The sequence below is a fragment of the Scyliorhinus canicula genome, chromosome 7, assembly GCF_902713615.1.
Source record: "Scyliorhinus canicula chromosome 7, sScyCan1.1, whole genome shotgun sequence".
NCBI lineage: Eukaryota > Metazoa > Chordata > Chondrichthyes > Carcharhiniformes > Scyliorhinidae > Scyliorhinus > Scyliorhinus canicula.
Genome location: NC_052152.1, coordinates 86,073,367 through 86,100,726, shown reverse-complemented (window position 1 = coordinate 86,100,726; position 27,360 = coordinate 86,073,367). Strand labels below are relative to the sequence as shown.

General features: G+C 49.0%; 1 protein-coding gene across 3 annotated transcripts in view; it reads right to left on the bottom strand.

The window, feature by feature from the left end:
- LOC119969118 (glutamate receptor ionotropic, kainate 1) overlaps positions 1 to 27,360 on the bottom strand; it is a 521,043-nt gene that overhangs the window by 218,870 nt on the left and 274,813 nt on the right. For all 3 annotated transcript variants that reach the window (XM_038802335.1, XM_038802333.1, XM_038802334.1), the window contains exons 2-3: positions 11,050 to 11,217; positions 10,667 to 10,924 (exon numbers count right to left, since the gene is read on the bottom strand). In XM_038802335.1, coding sequence (XP_038658263.1) covers positions 10,667 to 10,924; positions 11,050 to 11,217 — 426 coding nt within the window. The remainder of the gene's footprint in view (positions 1 to 10,666; positions 10,925 to 11,049; positions 11,218 to 27,360) is intronic.

The window sequence follows — 27,360 nt, the reverse complement described above, 5'->3', positions numbered from 1 at the left end:
TCTCCGCCCGATCGCCGTTTACAAAATTGGTGTGGAGGAACGGACAATCGAGCCATATGTGCTCCAACCTGTGAATCGGAACCTTTTTATACTGCTGCTAGGAGCGCCATGTAAATGGGCCAGCCCGCTGCTCACGTGCATCCTGCCTATCCCAATTCCTCAGGCCCGTGATTCGCTGGGGTCAGGGTTCCCATTCTGAACCTGACCAGCTTTTAAACGCTCCACTCACCCCTGACACTCATTCCAGCCAAGAAGATGGCTGCTAAAATACCTGCACCATGCCTCCTTGATGCAGACAGCCACAGGATATTCGATGGCGTTGGGGAGAGGAGGGACACCCTTTTCCCCAGGGCGGGGTAGAGACAACAGCCGACTGTAATGAATCAAGCCTGGGATGAGGTAGCAGATGCAGGGAGTGCTGACAGCCTCACCAAGAGGGCTGGTATGCAATGCAGGAAGAAGATGAACAACTTCCTTTGAACAGCTCGGATAACTAACCCCCTGTGTGACCCTGGCATCACCCCCGGTCTGGAAGACACCAGCTTTACTGCACTGTTTTCACCAGTGTGGTGAATGCATTATGACAGCCATTCACCATTGTATTGCATTGTACTATGTTGTTGCTCTTGTGGGCTCCACCGATGGACCATTGTATTACATTACATCACATTGTACCATGTTGGTGCCCTTATGGGCACCGCCCCTGCCCCCGCCCCCTGGGGGGAGGTATATAGAGCTGCTGCCCTGCAGGCGGCTCTCAGTACAGAGCAGTCGCAGGCAGGCACGGTTCTAGCTGATTAAAGCCACAGTTCACTTAAACTCTCCATCTCGTGTGGATTGATGGTCGCATCAATTTAATCAGCTACAACATTGCAATGGAAGCAGCCCTCAAACCTGACCGACAGGAACTCGACCCACAGGCAGCTGAAGCCAAAGGAAATTTTTTGCACTGGCTCCGATGTTTCGAGGCCTACCTCGCCGCCTCTTCCTTGCCCTCCACCACTGACGAACAGAAGCTGAGCCTCCTCAACGCCCAGGTGAGCCATCGAATCTCCGTGCAAATCGAGGAAGCGACCACATACACAGACGCGGTCGCGATCCTGAAACGGCAATATGTGAGGCCGGTGAACAAAGTGTATGTGCGGCATCTCCTCACCACTCGCCGCCAACGCCCCGGGGAATCGCTGGAGGAGTACCTACGCGACCTGAAAGTACTCGCATGAAGCTGCAACTACAAGGCCATCACGGCCTCAAAACACATGGAACTCGCCATCCAGGACACCTATGTGGCTGGAGTCCGGTCCAACTACATAAGACAGCACCTGCTCGAGAAGGGCGCCCTCCACCTACAAGAGACAGTAAAACTAGCCACCTCCCTAGAAGTAGTGTTTCAGAGCCTCAACGCTTTCCCCTCCGAACACGCGACTCCCTCGTGGGCACCCGACCAGAGAGTGCCCCAGGCCTGTGCCACGCAGCTGCCCGCCCAACCTGGGGGGCTACCCTGCTATTTCTGTGGCCAGTACCAGCACCCCAGGCAGCGTTGCCCGGCTCGGAATGCGACCTGTAGCGACTGCGGCAAGAAAGGACACTTTGCCAAAGTTTGCCTGGCCTGGTCCAAGTCCTCCAAACCTTAGACCCGACTCTCGGACTCACAGGCCCGCAGACCCCACAGCGCGGCTGTGTGCCTGGCGGCTCCGCCCCCTTCGGAGGCGTGTCCGTGGGGGCTGCCATCTTCGACTCTACACAACACGTGTGACCGACGGGGGCAGCCATCTTGGGACCACCCCACCACCTCTGACCACGCCGGCTACCCGCAATTCGGCGCGGTCACCCTCGACCAGTCACGCCCAAAGCACCTCAGGAACTCCGTGATGACCGTCCGGGTCAATGAACACGAAACGCCTTGATGTTTGACTCCGGGAGCTCGGAGAGCTTCGTAACACCCAGACACGGTAAGGCGCTTTTCTCTCCAAATCTCCCCCGCATTTCAAACAATCTCACTCGCTTCCGGATCACATTCAGTGCAGATCCGGGGGTACACTGTCGCGAACCTCGCGATACAGGGTGTCGAATACGCAAACTTTAAACTACGTGTACTCCCCGATCTCTGCGCTCCTCTTCTGTTGGGACTGGACTTCCAGTGCGACCTCAGGAGCCTGACCCTGAAGTTCGGCGGGCCCCTACCCCCTCTTACTGTTTGTAGTCTCGCGACCCTAAAGGTCGATCCTCCCCCGCTATTCGCAAATCTCACCGCTGACTGTAAACCCGTCATCACCAGGAGCAGGCGGTACAGTATCCAGGACAGGACTTTTATCAAGTCCGAGGTCCAGCGACTCTTGCGGGAAGGGATCATCGAGGCCAGTAATAACCCCTGGAGAGCTCAGGTGGTGGTCGTCAGGACCGGGGAAAAGAACCGGATGGTTGTAGATTACAGCCAGACCATAAATCGGTACACGCACCTTGATGCGTACACCCTCCCCCCAGATAGCGGACATGGTGAACCAGATCGCACACTACTGGGTGCTCTCCACGGTAGATCTGAAGTCGACATACCACCAGCTCCCAATCCGCCCGGAGGACCGCCACTACACTGCCTTTGAGGCAGACGGCCGCCTCTTCCACTTCCTCCGGGTCCCCTTCGGCATCACCAACTTCCAAAGACCGAGGTGGACCAGTACGGGCTGCGGGCCACATTTCCGTACTTGGACAACATCACCATGTGCGGCCACGACCAGCAGGACCACGACGCCAACCTTCACAAGTTTCTCCAAACCGGCCAAGCCCTCAACCTCACTGATAACAAGGAGAAATGCGTTTTCCGCACAACCCAACTAGCTATCCTCGGCTACGTCGTGGAAAACGGTGTCCTAGGGCCCGACCCCAACCGTATGCACCACCTCTTGCAACCCACCCTCCCCCACTGCTCCAAGGCCCTGAAAAGATGCCTCAGGTTATTTTCCTATTATGCCCAGTGGATCCCCAACTACGTGGACAAAGCCCGCCCACTGATCAAAGCCACCAACTTCCCACTGGCGGCTGAGGCCCGCCAGGCCTTCAGCCGCATCAAGGCAGATATTGCCAAAGCCACGATGCGTGCGGTGGACGAGTCCATCCCCTTCCAGGTGGAGAGCGACGCGTCAGAGGTCGCACTTGCCGCTACCCTTAAACAGGCAGCCAGGCCCGTAGACTTTTCCTCCCGAACCCTCAATGCCTCCGAGATTCAACACTCCTCAGTCGAAAAAGAAGCTCAAGCCATCGTGGAAACTGTACGGCACTGGAGGCACTACCTCGCTGGTAGGAGGTTTACCCTTGTCACCGACCAACTGTCAGTAGCCTTCATGTTCGACAACACACAGCGGGGCAAGATCAAGAACAATAAAATCTTGAGGTGGAGGATCGAACTCTCCACCTATAATTACGATATTGTGTATCGTCCTGATAAGCTCACTGAGCCCCTAGATGCCCTGCCTGAGGCACATACGCCAGCGCACAAGATGACTGACTTCGGGCCATCCACAATGACCTCTGCCACCCGGGGATCACCCGACTTCTCCACTACATCAAGGCCCGTAATCTGCCCTACTCCACTGAGGAAATTAAATGAAATGAAAATTGTTTATTGTCACAAGTGGACTTCAAATGAAGTTACTGTGAAAAGCCCCTAGTCGCCACATTCCGGCACCTGTTCGTGGAGGCTAGTATGGGAATTGAACCGTACTGCTGGCCTGCCTTGGTCTGCTTTCAAAGCCAGCAATTTAGCCCTGTGCTAAACAGCCCCTGGGTCAGGGCCATGACCAGGGACTGCCAAATATGCACGGAGTGTAAGCCGCACTTCTATTGACCAGATAAGGCCCACCTGGTGAAGGCATCCAGGCCCTTTGAGCGCCTCAGTATCGACTTCAAAGGGCCCCTCCCCTCTACCAACCACAACGCGTATTTTCTTTACGTCGTTGATGAGTACTCCCGTTTCCCCTTTGCAATCCCTTGCCCCGACATGACCGCAGCCACCGTCATTAAGGCCCCACATAGTATCTTCACCTTGTTCGGTTTCCCCACTTACGTCCACAGTGACCGGGGGTTCCTCGTTTCTGAGCGACGAACTGTGTCAGTACCTGCTCGGTAAGGACATCGCCTCGAGCAGAACTACCAGTTACAACCACCAGGGAAACGGACAGGTGGAGAGGGAGAACGCGATGGTATGGAAGGCCGTCCTCCTGGCCCTACGGTCTAGGAATCTCCCAGTTTTCCACTGGCAGCAGGTCCTCCCCGATGCGCTCCACTCCATTAGGTCACTACTTTGCACGGCCTCGAACGAGACCCCTCATGACCGCCTATTTGTTTTCCCTAGGAAATCCATCTCCGGGGTCTCATTTCCATCCTGGCAGACGGCACCAGGGCCCGCACTCCTCCGAAAACACGTGAGGAGCCATAAGTCCGACCCCCTAGTCGAGAGGGTCCAGCTCCTTCACGCTAACCACCAGTATGCCTACGTGGCGCACCACGACGGCCGACAAGATAGAATCTCCTTCCGGGACCTGGCACCCACATGATCCCCTATGACCACCACCTACCCCCCCCCCCAACCTACACCGAACAGCGCCCCCGCCCCTACATGGCCTCCACCCCATCGTACTATACCCCCTTCCCCCATCGCTGACCTACAGGGATGTAGCTCCAGAAGACACGCTCCCGGAGTTCACACCCGTGCCTGCACTGACGAGTTCAACACCCGTGCCCGCAGCAAAACCAGAACTCAGGCGATCACAGCGCACGATCAGGGCGCCGGACAGGCTCAACCTGTGAGCCACTTCACCCCCGCTGGACTTCAACTTTTAACAGGGGGCGAATGAGGTGAATGTATTATGACAGCCATTCACCAATGTATTGCATTGTACTATGTTGTTGCCCTTGTGGGCTCCACCTATGGACCATTGTGTTGTATTATACCATTTTGTACCATGTTGGTGCCTTTGTGGACTCTACCCCCTGGCTCTGCCCCCTCGGGGAGGTATATAGAACTGCTGCCCTGCAGGCGGCTCTCAGTACAGAGCAGTCGCTGCAGGCACAGTTCTAGCTGATTAAAACCACTGTTCACTTCAACTCTCCGTCTCGTGTGAATTGATGGTCACATCAACCAGCACCATCACATCTGCCCCCAAATCCTTATATGTCATCAACACTCCACCAACCAGCATATCCCTCACAACCCTGCCTCCAGGAACACCTAACACACGCCCTGCTCTCTTTGGTCAGGCACCTTGCCCACATATGCCGCCAGCCAGAAAGGCCCCCCATAAAATTGATATGGCTATAATTGAAGGGTGGATCAGAAGATGGGTGGGCCATGCCTGAGAAACGGGTCCACACCTCTTCTGAAAGAAAAGGCCAAGGGACTCACGGGGAGGCTGAGGAGCGAACAGTGATTGACATGGAGTCTGGAATGCACCAAAGAAGTGAGAATCCAATGAAACTTTATCCAGATGTCCCAACCCAAGTGAGTCTATCATCTCCCACAGCCCTGTTCTTCCTAAGAACTGACCCCATATTTCTGTCTTCCAGGATCCCCGTCAGATGAGGCCGGACCTTCAGGTTCGCAGCTCCCCCCCCCCCCCCCCCCCCCCCCCCCCCCAACCCCAGGTCTCCAGGGACGACCCCAGTTTTACTGCACTGTTTTTGACAGCACCATCCATTAGCACAGCGACTATCACCTCGGTGGGACATGTTAACGATCAGGCTCCTGGCTCCTTGGGAGGGCACCACACACATACTGCAGCACATCAGGTGGAGGCAGGCACTCCCGAGGGATCTGCCGGTTGGAGTGCTGCCCAATCCCAGGAAACAGCTGCCACCAAGACAGATGTCGTGCCTCTGGGAAACATTATCTTATCACTGGTGCAGATGCAGTTTCAGAGCCAGAATTTACAGGAGGGGGTGTCAGCAACATTCCAGCACCTGCAAGTACAACTGGAGAAGTCCAATTGCCGTCAGGCACAGGCGATGTCGCCGACAATGTGTGGCACCCAGGCCAACACCTAGGATAGCGTCCACGGTGGAAGGCCTGGGGAAAGAACTCAGAGCTATGTGTCAGGATGTCCAAGGCTTGTATCACACTGTGCTGTCCATTGCTGAGGTGCAGGACAAGTGGCCCAGCCACAGGTGGACATATCCCAAGGGCAGATGAACAGTGCTCCAGTGCTCCAGAGCTTGGCCCACTCACAATGGGTCATGGTTCAGGCCATCGAGAGCATTGGCTAGCTGGGCACTGACTGAACTTAATCATTCACAGAGGGACAGACACAGTCACACAGAGACATAACCGAGGCAACGAGGGTCATGGTTCACTCAGTCAGGAACATGTTCCAGTCATAGATCACTATGGCTGAGGACATTGACACAATGGTTCAGACGAAGGCGGGTCTCTAGGATTGGCAGCCTCAGATGATTTGAGGCCTCTGGAGTTCACTCTGGCTAGACCTCCATTCCATTGGGTAGCCCAGGGGCCAGTGAACGCTTCAAGGTAGGAGAAAGAGATGGGGCCCATCCAGGGTCCTCCTGCTAGAACACTCCAGTCCTTCCAACCTGACACTGGCACATCTGATGGGCACCTGGCAGAACAGGGTGACACGCCATTACCTGTGAAACTCAAAAGTCAACAGGGCCCATCAAGGACCAGGCACTCAAGAGGACTGTCGCCAAAGGCATCACAGGGGGGGCAGCACGGTGGTGCAGTGGGTTAGCCCTGCTGCCTCACGGCGCCGAGGTCCCAGCTTCGATCCCGGCTCTGGGTCACTGTCCGTGTGGAGTTTGCACATTCTCCACGTGTTTGCGTGGGTTTCGCCCCCACAACCCAAAGATGTGCAGGGTAGGTGAATTGGCCATGCTAAATTGCCCCTTAACTGGAAAAAATGAATTGGGTACTCTAAATTTATAAAAAAAGAAAAAAAAAGGCATCACAGGGCGCAAGGCAAGGTATGTAGCAGGCGGCCTCCACTCCTGATATGCAATATGGAACACAACGAGAAGGAGAGAGAGGCCACTGATGATCAGAACGTTAGATGACACTAGTTGAAGTGAACATAATGAGTCAGTAGGAAGGACACACAATCTGTAAAAACACACCATTAAACACTTTTCCACCACCAATCTGATCTGCCTCTGACTGTTCCATCTCTTGCTCCATCTCCACCGTCCCTCCTCCTCCCCAAATAATATGACCCATCAGAAGGAGTCCCCACACCCAGGGCTCATCCAGGCAGACAGTGATATGTTATCTAAATGATAGGAGTTAGACAATGAGGAGCACCAGAGCTATTTTCTCAGTAAATTGTCATCATCCTTCGTCTCACAGACAAGACCCACTGATACTGCCAACCCAGGCCCAACACCCTGGGCAGGATTCTCCCCTACCCGGCGGGGTGGGCTGTACCAGTGCCGAGGAATGGAGTGAACCACTCCGGCGCCGGCCGCCCGGAAGGTGTGGAATCCTCCGCACCTTTAGGGGCTAGGCCGGTGCCGGCGGGGTTGGCAGCGTATCAACCGGCACCGAAAGGCTTGGTGTCGCGCCGATGGGCCTCCACCAGCCGGCGCGAGTTGGCGGATGTGCGGGAGCACCAGCGCAGGGGAGTTCTTCTCTGCGCTGGCCATGGCGGACCGTTATGCCGGTCGGCGCGGTGGGAAGGATTGCCCCCACGACTCAGGCCCTCCCACGGATCGGTGGGCCCCGATCGCAGGTCAGGCCACCATGGATCCCCCCCCCCCCCCGGGTCCAGAAACCCCCCTGCCCTCCCCCCCCCCCCCCCCCCCCCGAGGACTCTGCAGGCCGCCCACAGAGCCAGGTCCCGCCGGTACGGACCTGGTGTATTTTACGCCGGCGGGATCCGCCGAAAACGGGCGGCCACGCGGCCCATCGCGGGCTGGAGAATCGCTGCATGAGGGCGGCTGCCAATGGCCCCTGACCGGCACGATTCCTGCGCCCGGCGAAAAACCAGACCCAGAGAATCCGGCAGCTGGCATCGGGGCGGCGGGGCGGGATTCACGCCGCTCCCCGGCGATTCCTCCCACCGCCGGGTCGGAGAATCCCGCCCCCTGTGGTGATGCTGAGTTGACCCTTGGAGGGGGAAGCAGGAGCTCTGGTAGTGGGAAAGGCTAAAAGGGTAAGGGGAATGAATATCTACGCATTCATCCATTCACTGAACTACGCACACATTCACTCATACATTTTAGCACGTTGAGAAGCTTTGGGACATTTAAACCCATACCAGAATATGGCAGCTAGTAAAAAGGGCATGGCTTTTGCACAATTTCTCTCCACTTCTCGGTCTGAGGTTTCCTTCACTGAATAGGTTCTGCTTGATCCTCCATCAGAAGATTGGCGCGAAAATAATTGGATGAAGGTAAGTAGGTAGTTTTTTTTGTCTGATCAGGTTTCCACCCGATCGGAAAATTTGGGCCTATGAATCTTCACAGAGAAGATGTTTATGCTGTGGAACTCTCGACACAAGCCATGGAAGTAAAGGCAATATATCCTTTTGAAAGGGAATTTAATTGTTTATTGATAAAGAGAAATATTAAAACGTATGGGAGCATGAAATTAGACTATTGATAATGGAGGGAAAAATATTGGCATATACTTATTGGGCCGAATGGCCATTAATATTCCAAGGCTCTATAAATATAAAGACTGCATAGCAAGGAAGGCTCAATCAGACCTGCTCTTTCTACACATATACAATTTGTTACATTATAGACAATACACAATTTAGTTAATCTCCTATAAGAAAAGAAGGCTGAATTGAATCACCTTCCCTCAAAGATCAATAAGCAAAATTCTAGATTTTTGTTCTAATTTTATGGCCTATGTCTTTCAACATTTGGTTGGAGTGCAGTGGCACCGTGGTTAGCACTGCTGCTTCATAGTGCCAGAGACCCGGGTTCGATTCCCACTCAGGTGAATATCTGTGTGCAGTTTGCACGCTCTCGCCCTGTCTGCGTGGGTTTCCTCTGGGTGCTCCGGTTTCCTCCCACAGTCCAAAGATGTGCAGGTTAGGTGGATTGGCCATGCTCAATTGCCCTTAGTGTCCAAAGTTTAGGTTGGGTTGGGTTACGGGGATAGGGTGGAGGCGTGGGCTTAAGTAGGGTGCTCTTTCCAGGAGCCGGTGCAGACTCGATGGGCCAAATGGCCTCCTTCTGCACGGTAAATTCTATGATCTATGACTTGTGTTAGAAATTGAGAGATTGTTTCCCCTGTCAGGAGAATGTATGTGGGTTAAGTGGATTGACCATGCTAAATTGCCCCTAGGTAGGGGATAGGGTCGGAGATTGGGCCTAGGCAAGGTGCTCTTTTGGAGGGTCAGTGCAGGAGCGGGCTGAATGGCCTTCTTCTGCACTATAGGGAATCTATGGTACAGTAGCTCAGGAATCATTGTGCCCTACAGAGTATTTGATCATGTCTCTTGACAATCATCCTGAGCCTTCTTTTCAAAACTGAAAGCAGGTTGATCTGAGTAACTGTGAAAGATATTTCACATTGGCCATACCCTGTCTGCCTATTCAGTCATTTATAAGTAATGACTGCCAATAAGAGAATGATATATCATTTTTTCAAGCCGTTTTAGAAAATTAATAAAGGATAAGTCAAATTTGTTTCAGTGTAGGGCATCACCGTGAGAAAGACAATAACATAGTACACAGCTAGTCTAATAAAATCAAAACTTACTTTCAATGCAAAGCCCTTGACAACTTCCCACAATAGGAGATATAAACAGTTTATTGAAAACCAAAATAGACAGGTAGATAATGAGGGAGGAAGGGGATTTAAAAATAGATTTGAGCTTATTTATGCCTCTTATACTTACCTGGCTTTCTCAAGTGAAGCACATTACATAATGATTCATGACAGGATGATGTTCCATTATCAATCCATTTACCAAGGAAGCCTGGTTGGTGATGAACTAGGAACAGGACGATGAAAGCCTTTGATCTGTGCTACAAATTTTCTCTTGAATTGATGTCACTCTGGGCCTACATTTGGTGTGAAAATCATAGCAGAACTAAAACTGTAAACTCTAGTTAAACCTGATGCTCAACAGCAGCATTTTCTTTGTTCATTGGAACCAAGCATCACTGGCAAGAGTGGCATTGTTGCCCATCCCTAATTGCCCTCGAGAAGCTTCAATGGAGAGTGGTAATTGGGAAAGAAAAGCATGTGAACTTTGTAGCATATTAGTTAATCCCTAGACGAACTTCAACTCATAATCCTTATTAATACAGGAAAGCTTCCTTCAATTTACTATCTAAATTAGCTTTGCTACAAGCATAACAGACCCTCAGTTTATAAAAAATTAAATTAAATGTGTATCAATAATGCAACAATTCTCTCAGGCATTTTCTCAGATCAGAACAAAACAAATGCACATTGTTACAGTTGACTGGCATTAGAACAAATCTAGATTTTCTGCCAGATAAATTCAATGAGAACTACAAAGTCAGTAGAGTATTAAAGTATTTATACAATCAAAGCCTTTGTGCACATTAGCAGACGTCTGCTAGGTTCCAGCTTATTGGATCAATATAACATTATGAAGGGCTGAAACTTTGAGTAAGACATTTAAATTAGTAGGGTGGGATGAGTTAAATATGAACAGCATTTGGCTATTTAGCTGCATACCTGTACTATCTTCATAAACTACAGTGATCGTCTTCCACTTGTAGTACTGCACCAGGTCCAAGATGGCTCTACTGATAGATGTATATTCTGGATAGAGGTTAATGTAGAATGATTCCTTCTGATCCACTATGCGATGTTTCCAACGGGTCTGGATGTGTGGAACTTCCATTGCATTAGAGATAGACTGCACTGCACTTATTGAAGAACTGTGAGAAGGTCCAAATACAGCTGCTACTCCAAGTGTAAGCTGATCGCAAGCTGGTGGGTTTTAAAGAAACAGTTTAGTTTCATTATACATCTGACACAGAGCCCTTCAAAGTGAAGGTAAAGCTTCTTCAAAATATAATTTCAAAAATTAATAATTTGGTGTATGCAGTACTCACCCCTCCTGGAAGCTTCAAAGCTGTCGTAAAGATTAATTCTTTGTACATCATATGTCAGTGTGGTATTAGGCATTAACGTCCTATTTCTGTTTATATTAGTGATTGCAAATTTGAAGGCCATCTCTTCAATGCTGATAGGCTCATTTTCAGTAGTTTCAAAAATACCTCCTAAAAGAAGCAGAAACAAATTGTTCAATATTGCTTTTGCAGAATTTTTGAGGCAAAAGCAATGTTCACATTTCGCAGGTTTCTTGCAAAACACAATATTTTATACATTCTCATCATCACATTTTCAATCATTCATTGTTTTAGCTATGACAGATAAAAGCAAAATTTGCATCCTAAAATAAACGCATCCTGCATTTATTTAACTGTTTTTGAAATGTATTTCGATAGAAAGTGTTTAAAACAATTATGCTGTTATATGAGTTGTTCCTTCTGCTAAGATGTACAGCAGCTAAACTTCAAACCTGCAGGCAGTCTGCCAGTTCACTATTAGAGATGCACTGCTGGATATTTTGTCTCCCAATGGTGTAAATCGAGCTGTGAAACACTGAATTTAGTTATTTTGAGGAAGAGCAATTTTCTTGTGCTTCTTGACCCCACGCCATTTGCATGCGTCCTTTCAGGAAGGCTTGGAAATTTTATTTCCACTCACACACTATTTTCATGTGCTGGTCTGGGTTTTGTAAGCCCTAAAAGAAAACACACCTCCGTGGGGAGTCCGTGTCCACTGGGGCAAACCTGCTGAGGTGACGGGAGCATTCTGGAAGGTAAGTGTAAAATGTTTTGACACCTTCAAGTTTCACTATTAGATGCTGTATTGTAATGTATATGTATTTTGAAAGCAGTGATTCATCGTAGCTGTTCTGCAATGGTAAGTTGGCACTTACCCTTTGCCCACCATTGCATAATTGTTGTCATGCATTACAGTACTTTTCCAATTGTCAAAAGTGGCGTATTGCATTAAAAAATGGAAAAGCGTACAACCTATCAGCCTCTCCTGTTTTGCTTTGTGCTGTGATTTGAATTGACTGACAGCTCTGGCTGTTAAAAAAAAACTTGTTTTGAAATTTAAAAAAAAATCTGCAACTGCTCTCCCCCATTAATTGAGAGTTACTCTGCTTTGAAATGGAAATAGGACATCATTCTGTTCAGTCAGTCTCAAGAAGTGTAGCTAGAAGCTTTTGTTATGAAAGCTATAGCCACAAATACTTGGCTGAGGTTCAGAAGCTAATGATGGTTTCAGCTAAGCAGATCATCTATTGATCCAAGAATGGTGGAAACTTTTAAGAGGCCGTAATAACAGAATGTGCCTTTGATGTTATTCCTTGTGTTCTGGAAAATACAGAATGTGTCATTTGAAACATAGAAGTCTGCCAATATCTGGTCTGGGAGAGTGCAGGGAAAGATCCCACAAGAGGTTGGTGGCAGCTGAAAAGAGCAGAAACTGTGGCCAGCTCTTCTGTCAAAAATGCAGTCAATTTCAGTCTGTCAGAATTGTTATTACAACCTGCAGCAGGAGAAAGGGAAAAAGAAAAAGAGAGTTTGCATAGATTTCTTTGTGCTGTTGAAACATTGTACTGCCCCTTTAAGCCCCGTAGTCCATTCCCTATCGGAGGTCCCGATCTCTCCCGCCAAAAATCACTAAGCGCGGGCTTCCCTCGCCCCTCCCCCCACGCGCGAGACAGGAGAGAGCAGCAGAAAAAGAGATGAGCAGAACGCGAAGCAGCAACAGCTGGCGGCCGGGGCATGGCCTGGGGGAGCTCCGCTCCCCTCAAGGAGGTGGAAGGCTCAAAGAAACGGCAGCAAGAATGAGGAGGATGAGAAGGAAGATGTTTGTTGGTGGACTCAGCTGGGAAACAAGTAAGAAAGATTTAAGGGACTGCTTTTCTGGACGTGGAGAGATTGTAGACTGCTTAATTAAAATGGATCCTGTGACTGGGCGTTCGCGAGGATTTGGGTTTATCCTCTTCAAGGATCCTGAAAGAGTAGACAGGGTATTGAATGGGGAGCACAAACTTGATGGGAGAGTTGTTGATCCCAAGAAAGCTCAGGCTATGAAGGGCAAGGTTGAAATAAAATTGGCCCAACCTAAGGAAGTGTACCAGCAGCAGCAATGGGGAGGACAGAGGACAGAACACAGAGAACAGAGAAAACAGAGAAACAGCAACAGGAGAGAAGGGGAGGAGAACTACAAGAGAGAGAGAGAGAGTCTGAAGGTCCCTACAACAAACCAGCAGCATCCAGAATCACTAATCGTTTTTTCCTTTCTGTAAAGAAAGTGTTTGCAACTTAAAGAAAAAAAAAGTATAATAATAAAATAATTTAACCTGAAAAAGTGGTTATTAGCTTACTTCACTTCCTTAATAACGCAGGACCCAGGACATCGATGCTACTAAGGGGTAAGTAGGTAAAATTCTTCGGTGAAGGTATGGGTTATACCGGGGAATAACTTGGAAATATAGTTTGACCTGAATAGCACCCACAGAAGCCTGCATCGGAGTCAGGGAGTGAGAATCCCTGTTCACCATTTGGAATATCGGCCCTTTTTGGTATAGGGGGAATTCTAAGACAGTGGTGGATTTACAAAAACACTTGTTTGTTAACAAACTTCATAGATAATTAAAGGATTACAATTTTTTGCACCGAAGAGGTTTTATTTCCTGGAATCAATGAGAGTGTGTGTTTTGAGTTCATGGTTTTATTAGTTTGCTAAGGTTTTTTTTGCAGGGACTTCAAAATAATTCCCATTTCAATTGAATGGGTCCTGAGGACTGTACATAATGCATACTGGATGAGTGGATATGGAGGATTCAGGCATGGAGGTGGCATTGGGCATCTGATGGAGCAGAAGGGTGCTTGGGAGATGAGGGGGCATGGAGGTGGAATGGACATACTGAGGTGGCATAGGATGCAGGGGTGATATGAGAGGGTATGGGGTGGCATAGGGTGAGGGACATGAGGGGGTAATGGTAATGAGGGACTGAGATTTGTGCGGCTTGGGAACTGGGCTGCTATATTGAGAACCGAGGCGAGCCTCCTAACCAGCCCACCTCCACACACACACTCCTTATGCACACTGTTACGGCTTTCAACATGCATTGCAAAGGTAACCCCTGTGTTAAAAGACAAAAATCTTCGACAAAGTCACACATGAGTCGATGTACATTTCAGAAGGTGGAAAAATGTGCAATTTCCTACCCATATGAAAATAGAGTCAAATAGTGAATTAAAACAAAATTGGGACGTGCTGTCTTTTGAAGAGTGTTCAGTTCTTTATCTTGTGAAAGTAGCTTTCGATATAAACAGAAAATATGGTTGCAGTTGCTTGGGCAATTAGAGATGGGCAATAACCGTTGGGAGGCCAGCGATGCTCACAACCCGTGAACAAGTTTGTTAAAACGTTTTTATTTGCCACTTTTAAAGAATGAATGCTGTTAACTACATCTGTTTAAATATGAAATATCACAACTAGATATATGTTTTATTTTTGCTTTTTATTTCTGAATTTGATAAAAAATTAGAACATTTTCTGTGACATTCTAATAGGTAATTCAGAACTGGGAAGACAGCATCTGATGTTTATAGTGGTTGTGTGGCAAGCTATTGTAATACTGCAAATGTATTATGAGTGGAACTTTCTGGTCACAACCGCCCCAATACCGGAAATTACTGCCCGAGGTCAACAGACCTTTAGACAGTCCGTCAAATTTGCCATCCCACCGCAACAATTACTGTGGTGGGCGGGACCAGAAAAAGTACTCCTGTGAGCATAGTAATACAATATTAAAGTCTTGCTACTGTAAGGGTCTTTCCTGTTTATTCCTGTTTATTCTCTTGTTCCCTTTTCTTTTATATCTGTTGTTACATTTTTGATCCATAGATGTTTAATGGACCTGTGACCATAAAGCAAAGCAGCCTGTAGGCAGCCTTTAATTCAAACAGGAAGATCCATAAGGCTGTGTTGTTTTGGACTGACATCAGTGATGACCTGGATTGATTGATGTGTCCCGTGGTTAGTCAAGTGGTCCAAAAGACTGATCCGCCTGGTAACAGGTGGTAATTGGATCTTATCCCTCTGGAATGTTTCTGCAAGCCACGAGATTCCATTTTAGTTTCACTTTTGGTTCTGCAGTCTGGATGGAGGATTCCAACTATTTCTTTCCCAAATAATCCAGCTAAACTCTCTCCATCAGGCCACCATGAGGACGCTCTCCCCAGTAGGTCTGGGTACTACAAAGGTTTGAGGTCAAACCACAGGCTGAAGTAAAGGTTTGATATGAGATAAAGTGTCTCAAGAAAGAAAGAGGCCTGGAAATAAACCACAAACTAAAGGCAGAGTCTGATGTGAAAACAGGACCCTCTCCTGGAAAAGCTGTGAGTAGGTTATTGCTAGCTGCAAGGAAGATCATCATGGCCTGTAAACCAGAGACTTTACGCCACGCTCATACTGTGAAGAAAATGCACTGAAGTACTCATCATCTGAAGCAAGTACTCTTATCTTTTGACCTTGATCCTTATTATTTTAACACCTTTCCACCCCTCTGTGTTTGTGTTGTGTGTGCGGGTAGAGGGCAGGGCAGTTAAAGGGGGAGTCATGTATTAACTTGGCATTAAGCAGCTCTATTCACTGCATATTTTATATTTGTTGCAACAGTACTTAAACCTCTGTGCCTAACTGATATATTTGTAATACCATTAACCTATTACAAAATGTATCTCTGGTGCAAGTAACTTTGTATTTCCCTCCACAAACCTCTTATTTTCGGTTTATGCCCAGATAGTTACATATTATTAATTTAAATTGGCAACATTACAATGTTCTATCAACCTTGTGCATATGGGTAGTGTGGTCAGAGAAGTATTATGTAAACTTGTTACCTTAAATGGTATCACACCGAACATTACATGACAACCAATCAACTTATCTTAAGGGTATTTCTTATGCAATTTGTGTGCAATTCTAACTTTGGCAATTGGGTGACACTGCAGAAATCCTTTGCTTGATGAATGGCAGGTATATTAGATATATATAGGTGAGTAAAAGCCAGTTTATTTCAGAGACAAATACAAATCAGGAACACAAAATAAGACTCTGATCTGTACAAATTGGAAAGAAGATGAAAGTTTGCCTCAAGTGGACATTCCTGCAGTGATGGATTACCAAGGGGATCACCTGACTGATGATCGTTATTTGTCGTCAAGTGATTGAGCAGTGGATAGTCACATGCGGAAAAATCTCTGATATTTCTGTTGCTGATGACCTGCAGGTTGTTTGGGGAACAGATTCGCATGACTGTACCTCAGCTGCAGAAGATAAAATAAATGTGAACCGATGGACACACAAGAAACATTAATCATAAGGGTTTGCCAACTCTGACTGAAAGTTGTTAAACATCGGATGATTTCCTGACTGCAATTGCCCTGTAAAACAACCTTTCCTCTCCCCATTTCCAATATTTGCTTCCTAATAAGTTAAACACTTTTTAAATGCGATATGTTTTTCCTCGCCTGGGTGGCTTGCAGTAGTGCCCAGTAGATTAGTTCCAAAATCTGGGAGATTCCAGGACAATCCTGACCATTTGACAAACCCAGAGGGAATGGGTGACGTAGTGTTCCTTCATTTATGATTAAGATCTGGGCCAGAAATCTCCGGCCGTTGGGATTCTTTTTTCTCCGATGGTAGCGCACCCCCACTCATGAGTTTCCCGGCGCGTAGTGTGATTCCAATCGGAAATCCCATTGACAAGTGACAGGAAGAGAGAAGCCCGCCGCCAGTGAATGGCATGCCACCTGGAATGGAGAATCTTCTGCTCCACTCACGGGAAATTATTTCAGAGACAGGATCCATAACATGCTCTCAATACTTCTTCCTCTCTTGCCAAGGGAAAAACAATCTTGTGCCCTTTAAATAATTGTTAAAAAAAATCAGGATAGGATAACACTGAACTGACATCCCCTTGCAAACTAAACAGAATTATTAGGACAACAGACTTTCATTCAACTATCTCCCCAGGTTGGGAATTATTAAATTAGGAATGGAAATTGAAAAATCACTCCTTGTTACACTGATCACAAATTACGGATCGAAACCAGAGACCCACACCCAAATTTGCACACCTCCTTCCCTCACTGAACTAATCATTACTTCCAGCTGAGGAACAGAAACTCAGATTAAAAATGCAATTATTGTTGTGCATGACACCACACTGTCCCAAACGCTACTAAAGGATTTAGTCAGGCATGAATTTCCCCCATTGGTTTCCTGTCCTGACATTGAACACAACGACAAAATTGGCTACTAGCACTGACCACCCTCCCCACACACGGAAATAGCACAAACACATCTCCAGTCCACAGTGGATTTGTCTCACCCTTGCCCCTCATTGAAGGAGTGATAGCATGCTGCTCCACACACTTGCTATCTTTTTTCCAAATGCAAGGAAGGAAACTCTATCCTGCGCAAATCTCATTACAAATCGGAAACCATCGTGTCGCCTCCCCCCCATCCTTTTCCACACTCCACAACAACTGCACTTGTAACACTTTGATCTCCTCATCTAAGCAAGGATATGCTTGCCTTGAAGGCAGTCCAGTGAGCTTCACTAGATTGGCTCCTGTGATGAGGTACTAAGAAAACTGGGCCAATACGCTGGAGTTTAGAAGAATGAGAGGTGATCTCATTGAAACATAGAAGATTCTCAAGGGACCTCAGGGTGGGCAGCACAGTAGCACAGTGGTTAGCTTCACAGCTCCAGGGTCCCAGGTTCGCTTCCCGTCTTGGGTCACTGTCTGTGTGGAGTCTGTGCCTTATCCTTGTATCTGCGTGGGTTTCCTCCGGGTGCTCCGGTTTCCTCCCACAGTCCAAAGATGTGCAGGTTAGGTGGATTGGCCATGCTAAATTGCCCTTAGTCTCCAAAGGTTAGGTTGGGTTGGGTTACAGGGATAGGGTGGAGGCGTGGGCTTAAGTAGGGTGCTCTTTCCAGGAACCGGTGCAGACTCGATGGGCCAAATGGCCTCCTTCTGCACGGTAAATTCTATGATCTATGACTTGTCGTGTTAGAAATTGAGAGATTGTTTCCCCTGTCAGGAGAATGTAAAACATAGGGAATGATCGAGAGATTGATAATTTAGAACTGAGATGAGGAGAAATTTCCCCATTCAAAGGGTTGTGAATCTTTGGAATTCTCTATCCCAGGGAGTTGTGATGCTCAGCACATACAAGGCTGAGACAGAGAGATTACTGAGCTCTCGGGGAATCAAGGGATATGGGGATCGGACAGTACAGTAGATCAGGCCTAAGGGGTCATGTGGATACTGTTATTATTTCAATTGCTCTTAATATGTGAATTAAACCCACCCGTCTCAGCAATATCCCACTCCCACATTGGCTGTTGTTTTGGTGAACAAAACCCACATCCTTCAGCTGAAAACTGCCTCCCCCCCGCCCCCTCACACCATGCTTATTGGTTTGATGACGAGAACACAGCTTCCCTTCCTAAACATATCTCCCTTTCTTTCCCCCTCTCTCCTCTCCTCCCCTAATATTCTCCTTCACCCACTGTTTTCTATAGTTAGGTTTGATATGTTCTGCTGAAACTTCTTGTCGTGATTCCTAAGATTAAATGACTGGTATTATGGGTGAGCTAAGGGACGCTTTAATGCAAATTGTGTTCAAATTCACTTTAGTTTGTGTTTGTGCTCTGCTCGAAATGTTATTTATGCTACACATTGAGCTTAGCGTGTGGTGAACGTATTGCATTAACCATTCACCACGCATGTAACTGTATCACGCTGCTGCCCATGTGGGCTCCACCTTTGGACCATTGTAAGACATTACCTGGAATGGATCATGTTGGTGCCTTTGTGGGCTCCGACCCTGGCTCCCACCCTTGAGGGGAGGTATAAAGAGCAGTAGCCCTGTAGGCACTCTCACTAGCAGAGCAGTCGCAGGCAGGCACTGTTCTAGTCGATTAAAGCTACAGTTTATATCTGCTCTATGTTTCGCGTGAATTGATGGTCGCATCAACTGAATCGACTACAACACCGCTATGGAATCGGCCCTCAAACCTGACCGACTGGAACTTGACCCACAAGCCGCGGAGGCGAAAGGGATTTTTTTTGCACTGTCTCCGCTGTTTCGAGGCCTACCTCGCCGCCTCCTCCTCGCCTTCCGTCACCGACGATCAGAAGCTGAGCCTCCACCATGCCCGGGTGAGCCATCAAATCTCTGTACAACGCGAGGAAGCCTCCACCTACACAGACGCCCTCGCGATGCTGGAGCATCCCTACATATGGCCAGTGAATGAGGTGTACGTGCATCTCTTTACTACTCGCCGCCAACGCCCCCGGGAATCGCTGGAGGAGTACCTACACAACCTCAAAGTCCTTGCGCGAAGTTGCAACTACCAGGCCGTTACGGCCACTCAACATATGGACCTTGCCGTCCGGGACGCCTACGTGGCTGGAGTCAGGTCCAACTACGTGAGAGAGCGCCTACTCAAGAAAGGTGCCCTAGACCTGGAAGAGACAGTAAAGCTAGCATCGTCCCTAGAAGTAGCATTCCAAAGCCTCAAAGCGCTCCCGTCTGATCACGCGACCACTTTGTGGACCCCCAACCAAAGAGTACCCCAGGCCTGTGCCGCACGGCTGCCCGCCCAACACGGGGGGCTACCCTGCTATTTCTGCGGCCAGCATCAGCACCCCAGGCAGCGCTGCCCGGCCCGGAACGTGAACTGAAGTGACTGCGGTAAAAAGGGACATTTCACTAAGGTTTGCCTGGCCAGGTCCAAATCCTCAAAATCGCAGGCCTGACTCTCGGACTCACAGGCCCGCAGACCCCGCAGTGTGGCTGCGTGTCTACCGGCTCCGCCCCCTCCGGACGCGTCATCGGCCTCGTGTTGTCCGTGGAGGCAGCCATCTTCAAGACAGCACACGTGTGCGGTTCACGGGGGCCGCAATCTTGGCCATCCTCGCCCACGTGGCCCGCCACGTACGACTCATGGGGCCGTCATCTTGGACGCCATCTTCCACGCCACCTGACACGTGCGACCGACGGGGGCCGCCATCTTGGCCGCCATCTGCAACGCCGCCCGACACATGCAACTGACGGGGGCAGCCATCTTGGAACCACCCCAGCACCTCCGACCACACTGGCTACCCACAACTCAGCGCGGTCACCCTTGACCAATCGCGACCCAAACACTTCCGGAGCTCCATGATGACCGTCCAGGTAAATGGACACGAAATGCCTTGCCTGTTCGACTCCGGGAGCACGGAGAGCTTCATTCATCCAGACATGGTAAGGCGCTGCTCGCTCCCAATCTTCCCTGCACATCAAACCATCTCCCTCGCTTCTGGGTCGCACTCGGTGCAGATCCGGGGGTGCACTACCGCAACCCTAGCAATTCAGGGCACCAACGGCAATTTTAAGTTATATGTACTCCCCGACCTCTGAGCCCCTCTCCTGTTGGGACTGGACTTCCAGTGTAACCTCAGGAGCCTAACTCTGAAGTTCTACGGGCCCCTACCCCCACTCACCGTATGTAGCCTCGCGACCCTAAAAGTCGACACTCCCCCACTCTTCGCAAATCTCACCGCCGACTTTAGTAAGCCAGTCGCCACCAGAAGCAGGCGGTATAGTATTCAGGATAGGACTTTTATCAGGTCCAGCGACTCTTGCGGGAGGGGATCATCGAGGCCAGCAATAGCCCCTGGAGAGCTCAGGTGGTGGTCATCAGGACCGGGGGAAAGAACCAGATGGTTGTACACTACAGCCAAAGAATAAACCGGTACATGCACCTCGATGCGTACCCCCTTCCCCGGATTGCAGACATGGTTAACCAGATTGCACACTACTGGGTGTTCTCCACGGTGGATCTGAATTCCGCCCGGAGGACCGCCACAACATGGCCTTTGAGGCAGACGGCCGCCTCTTCCACTTCCTCCGGGTCCCCTTTGCCGTCACAAACGGGGTCTCGGTCTTCCAAAGAACAATGGTCTGAATGGTGGACCAGTACGGGCTGTGGGCCACATTTCCATACTTGGACAACGTCACCACCTGCAGCCATGATCAGCAGGACCATGACGCCAACCTTCAGAAGTATCTCCAAACTGCCCAAACCCTTAACCTCACTTATAACAAGGAGAAATGCGTTTTCCGCACAACCAGACTAGCCATCCTCGGCTATGTCGTGGAAAACGGAGTTCTAGGACCCGTACTCAACCGTATGCACCCCCTCCTGCAACTCCCCCTTCCCCACTGCCCCAAGGCCCTGAAAAGATGCTTTGTGTTCTTTTCCTATTACGCCCAATGGGTCCCCAACTATGCGGACAAAGCCCGCCCACTAATCAAGGCCACCATCTTCCCACTGGCGGCTGAGGCCCGCCAGGCCTTCAGTTGCAGCAAAGTGGATATTGCCAAAGCTGCGATGCGCGCGGTGGACGTGTCTGTCCCCTTCCAGGTGGAGAGCGACGCGTCAGAAGTCGCCCTCGCTGCCACCCTCAATCAGGCAGGTAGGCCAGTAGCATTTTTTTCACGTACCCCCAACGCCTCCGAAATTCGGCACTCCTCAGTCGAAAAAGAAGCCCAAGCCACCATGGAAGCTTTGCGGCACTGGAGGCACTACCTCGCTGGTAGGAGGTTTACCCTCGTCACGGACCAACGATCGGTTGCCTTCATGTTTGATAATACGCAGCGGGGCAAGATCAAGAATGTTAAGATCTTGAGGTGAGGATCGAACTCTCCACCTATAATTACAATATCGTATATCGTCCTGGGAAGCTCAACGAGCCCCCAGATGCCCTGTCCCGCGGCACATGCGCCAGCGCGCAAGGTGACTGACTCCGGGCTATCCACGATGACCTCTGCCGGGGGTCAACCAGCTTCTCCACTACATCAAGGCCCGCAACCTGCCCTACTCCACCGAGGAGGTCAGAGCCATGACCAGGGACTGCCAAATCTGCGCAGAGTGTAAACCACACTTCTATCGACCGGATAAGGCCCAGCTGGTAAAGGCAGCCCGGCCCTTTGAGCGCCTCAGTATCGATTTCAAAGGGCCCCTCCCCTCTACCAACCGCAACACGTATTTCCTCAACGTTGTTGACGAGTTCTCCCGCTTCCCCTTTGCCATCACATGACGGTGGCCAACATCATTAAAGCCCTACATAGTGTCTTCACCCTGTTCGGTTTCCCCACATACGTTCATCGTTCATGAGTGATGAACTGCGTCAGTACCTGCTTGGTAAGGGCATCACCTCGAGCAGGACTACCAGTTATAACACCCGGGGAAACGGACAGGTGGAGAGGGAGAACGCGACGGTCTGGAAGGCCGTCCTCCTGGCCCTACGGTCTAGGAATCTCCCAGTTTCCCACTAGCAGGAGGTCCACCCTGACGCACTCCACTCTATTAGGTCCCTCCTTTGCGCGGCCACAAACGAGACCCTTCATGACCACCTGTTTGTTTTCCCCAGGAAATCCACCTCAGGGGTCTCGCTTCCGTCCTGGCTGAAAACACCGGGGCCTGTCCTACTCTGCAAACACGTCAGGAGCCATAAGTCCGACCCCCTGGTCAAGAGGATCCAGCCCCTTCACATCAACCCCCAGTACGCATACATAGAACACCCCGACGGCCGCCAGAATACGGTTTCCCTCCGGGACCTGGCACCCACAGGTTCCACTCCCACCACCACCCTAACTTACCCCACCCAACCTACGCTGACCAGCGCCCCCGCCCCTACATGGCACCCGTACCCCCTCCCGCCCTCCATTCCCCCTTCACCGACTCACAGCAACAAAGCTCCAGAAGACACCCTCCCAGAGTCCGCGTCTGTGCCCACACCGGCGATTTTACTACCCATGCCCGTACGGATGAGTTTGACACCCGGGCCAGCTACGATACCAGAGCTTCGGCGATCATAGCGCACGATCCGGGCGCTGGACAGGCTGAACCTGTGAACCCTTCACCCCCGCTGGACTTCAATTTTATTAACAGGGGGTAAATGTGGTGAAGGTATTGCATTAACCGTTCACCATGTATTCATGGTATCACGCTGTTGCCCATGTGGGCTCCATCTGTGGACCATTGTAAGGTATTACCTGGAATGTATCATGTTGGTGCCTTTGAGGGCTCCGCCCCTGGTCCCTCCCCTTGAGGTGAGGTATAAAGAGCAGCAGCCCTGTAGGCGGCTCTCAGTAGCAGAGCAGTCGCAGACAGGCACTGTTCTAGTTGATTAAAGCCACAGTTTACATCTACTCTCTGTTTTGCGTGAATTGATGGTCGCATCAATCCGATTGTAAGATGCCTGGAATCATGTTAAAAAATAACTTCACCAATTTAATTAGCTGAAATATTCATATGTACTAAATCCTTGTCTGAGCAGTTCCTGATTTAAATCTCAGGGAATCAGCAGATTGAAGTTCCCCATGTGAGCTATCAGAAAAGTATGATATGTGCTGTTTTTTGCTTCAACAAGATTTAATGTGCTATCTTACCCACTGTAGATGTGATCACAATTCACAAGACTTCACAATGCGGAGTCAAATGTTTTCATCCGTACGTTTACGGCCGCCATTTGTTCTTAATTACTGATCATAAGCCACCGCTTGGCCTGTTTTGCAAAGATATGACAGTGACACCGATCGCGTCTGCCCTGAACCAGAGGTGGGCTCTGCTTTTGACATGTGTACCAGTTGTCTTCCCCGCCGTTGGTTTTCATGGACCTGCCCACAGCCGACAAAATTGTTGTGGTTCTAAATTTCATGCACACTCTGCCCATGGGGCAGCATGGTAGCATTGTGGATAGCACAATCGCTTCACAGCTCCAGGGTCCCAGGTTCGATTCCGGCTTGGGTCACTGTCTGTGTGGAGTCTGCACATCCTCCCCGTGTGTGCGTGGGTTTCCTCCGGGTGCTCCGGTTTCCTCCCACAGTCCAAAAATGTGCAGGTTAGGTGGATTGGCCATGATAAATTGCCCTTAGTGTCCAAAATTTCCCTTAGTGTTGGGTGGGGTTGCTGGTTTGTGGGGATAGGGTGGAGGTGTTGACCTCGGGTGGGGTGCTCTTTACAAGAGCTGGTGCAGATTCGATGGGCCGAGTGGCCTCCTTCTGCACGGTAAATTCTATGACAATCTATGATGGCTGCCTGTATCCGTGAGTGGACACAGACTGAGCTAGTGCTGGCTAAAGTGCGACATCTGGTTTTGTACAGTGGACCACGATGGCGGCTTCCAGTGGAGTTAAACGCCTTTTCCACCAAGATGTCAGACATGACTGTAGAGGATGATATCCTCCTGTGGGGCACAAGGGTCATGTCCCTGCTAAAGACCTTCACGCGGCAGAACACAAGGCATACCGGAGTTATCTTGTTACCGACAAGGAGGTTTTATTTACCTGTGATGAGTTTGCTGCATTCACAAAAGCAAATGGCTTTTGCCATACCCGAATCGCTCCTTATCATCCGGCATCAAATGGACTGGCAGAGTTTGCCAAATAAACTGTGAAGCTGGTCCTGAAGATGCAACCCACAGGTTTAATGGATACCAGGCTAGCATGTTTTCTGTTCTCATGTTCTATTTTGCACGCTGTGACTGGGGTGACCCTGGCTAAAATGTTGCTGACTTGGGACTCGGTAGGGCTTGTTGCTTCCCAACATTGGTGCAAAAATGCACGATGCACAAACTTTACAAGGGCATTGTCTTCTACAACATTTCGCACCTGACAAAGCGGTCTAGGCCCGTAACTTTAGCGAAGCTCCTCGCTGACTCTCGGGGTTGTTGCTTATCAATCTGGTCCAGTGTCATACCAGGACCGTGTTAGAGATCAGCTAATGAAGCATCACTTCGATCAGCTCCGTGCCTGGAGGTTTACCGCTTGGGAGGCTCCTCGGGAAAATTACTCCCCGGTCCTGCCGGTTGCACCGGTTCCACGGCCTGTGCATCTGGCTATCTCATCTTCTTTTTCTCATAATACAAAGATGCCTGATATCTGGTCATCTGATTCCAATCTGGAAACACTGACCTCTGGGGTCTCTGACTCGGACGGCGTACTTCAACCGCCTTTGGACGGTTCTCTGCCTAGACATTCCAGCCGCAAGTGTCGTTCTCCGGGTAGATATACGCCGGCTGACCAGGTCTCACTGTCTGGCAGCAATGGGCCGAAGCCAAAGAGTCTGTGTCATGCTCTGCCCACTGGAACTACACCAGTTTCATCTCTTCCTTCCTTGCCGTCGGTGTGTTTGACTTCTTCTTCTACTCCTCGTCTTCATCGGCCTCATCGTTCCCCTTGGGGGTCTTTGGACTTTTGGGGGAGGGGTGTAATACCTGCATGGGACACACAGGGCGGGGTCAATTGTTCCCCCGTGTGATTCGAGAAGTATGTGTTCCCCCGCTAACTACAGGGCTGAAAACCATGTGGTAGAAAAGGTCGGCCAGTCTGGAACCGATCAACACATAGAGAGGACCCGGTGAGATATAACTGGGCTCTATGTAAATAATTGCTCTTCTAAATAAACACCTTCCTTTGTTTACTCGTCAGACTCCCCTCTCCTTTATTAAACTGAGAGGCTGCAGTCGGCAGAAAATACTTCTATGGCTAGAGTTGCTCGAGGTTGTTAAGACCACTTTCCTCGCTCCACAGATTCTGCTGAATGATTCCAACATTTTCTGTTTTTAACGTCAGATTTCCAGCATGATACTTTGAAGTTAATAATTTTAAGTATTCCATTTTCTTTGACTTCAACATGCTTCAATTATATCTCCTCATTCTTCTGAAATGTACCTTTCCATAATGATCGACCTATTCTGATCCTTTCTGGCGCTGAGTGCTGAAGTTGAATTTGATTATTACAGTCCTCACCACCATCAGTATTTCTCCTCTTCAAGTGTCTAAAACTCTCTCACTCCAACAAGTCTGTACTTGTTACATCAGTACTTACAGATCATGCTGCGACTTCTTATCAAGTATGAATTCCTCTTTTGAACAATTAAGAGCGGCGGAGATTGAGACGCAGTGATTTTGCTGATGAAAGTTCCTTATGAAAGTTCCTTCCAGTAACACTTTCACATACCCCTCATGGAAGGTATGGTTTAATTTTGATAACCACTCTCGATTCCATTACCCTAACTGACTCTACACTTGTTAATATTGTTCTGTGTCAGTATAACCTATGTCTTTTGTACCTTCTGCATAAATATATATTCCTACTGGGTGGTGATATTTAACCGTCATCGTTCGGTTTCGCTGTACGACACACATTCTCTTCTAGACTTCCTGTCAGGTACACAGGGTCATTGAGACAGTGTTGATAATGCCTGTGATCTACTGCCATACTTCAAGTCACATCACAGACAGGTGCGTGCACTGAGTGCAAATGTGTCTATTTTTTCTTTTCAGAATCAATAATGTACTGGACTGGCTCTGCAGCTGTCCTGTGGCTGTTCACTTCTCTTTATGTGCTGCAGTGGCTTCTGGCTGTTTTAATTATCCTGAGATTCTTTGGCCACCTTCAGCACTGTTTCTACTCATTGGTAGTCTTTCACTGTCCTACCTACCAGCTTCCTCTCTCTCCCCCCCTGATCCTAACACTGGTCCCTGAGGAACAATGTCATTTATATTTATAAAGTCCAAAAAATATCCACCACCGTGATTTTCTGTTTTCAGTCCTTCAGCCAATGTCCGGGCTGACATAATGCCTTTACTTTTATCAAGCCTTGTAAGTGGCATCTTACAAAATGCATTTGATCACCCACAATCAACACAATTCCTTTATCAATATTTTCCATTATTGCCTCAAATAACTCCATTAAGCTTGTCAGGCACACCTGATTTTTACAAAGCCGTGCTCCCTATCCTAGATTAACACGTCTCAAAGTGTATAAGTAATATCTATTATATGTCAAAATCTATGCTGGTGTCACAACATTCAATTTCAAAATGCATTACAAACTGCTACATTAGACTGCTTGACAAATATCAGTTACACCTTGAGGTGGCACTCTGATAGACTCTTCCTATGTTAAATGACTTGATGGATAATGATAACACCAAAAGGAAAGGCACTGGTACAGAATTGTGGTATGAAGAATTGATGCATCCTACTCCAAATCCCTGATGACTATTTGTTTTCCCTGCTGAGCTCTACTTCAGTCACAGTGAGAAGGTAACTTTTTACAACAGAACTAATTCAAACTTTACATAAAAATGTCAATCTTTTACACTCTGTTGGCACACAATTTGGGTTGGACAAGCAATGACAGAAAACGCACCAATTTACATCCAACTCAGAAGTGCTCCAGTTTCATGTCTACCAC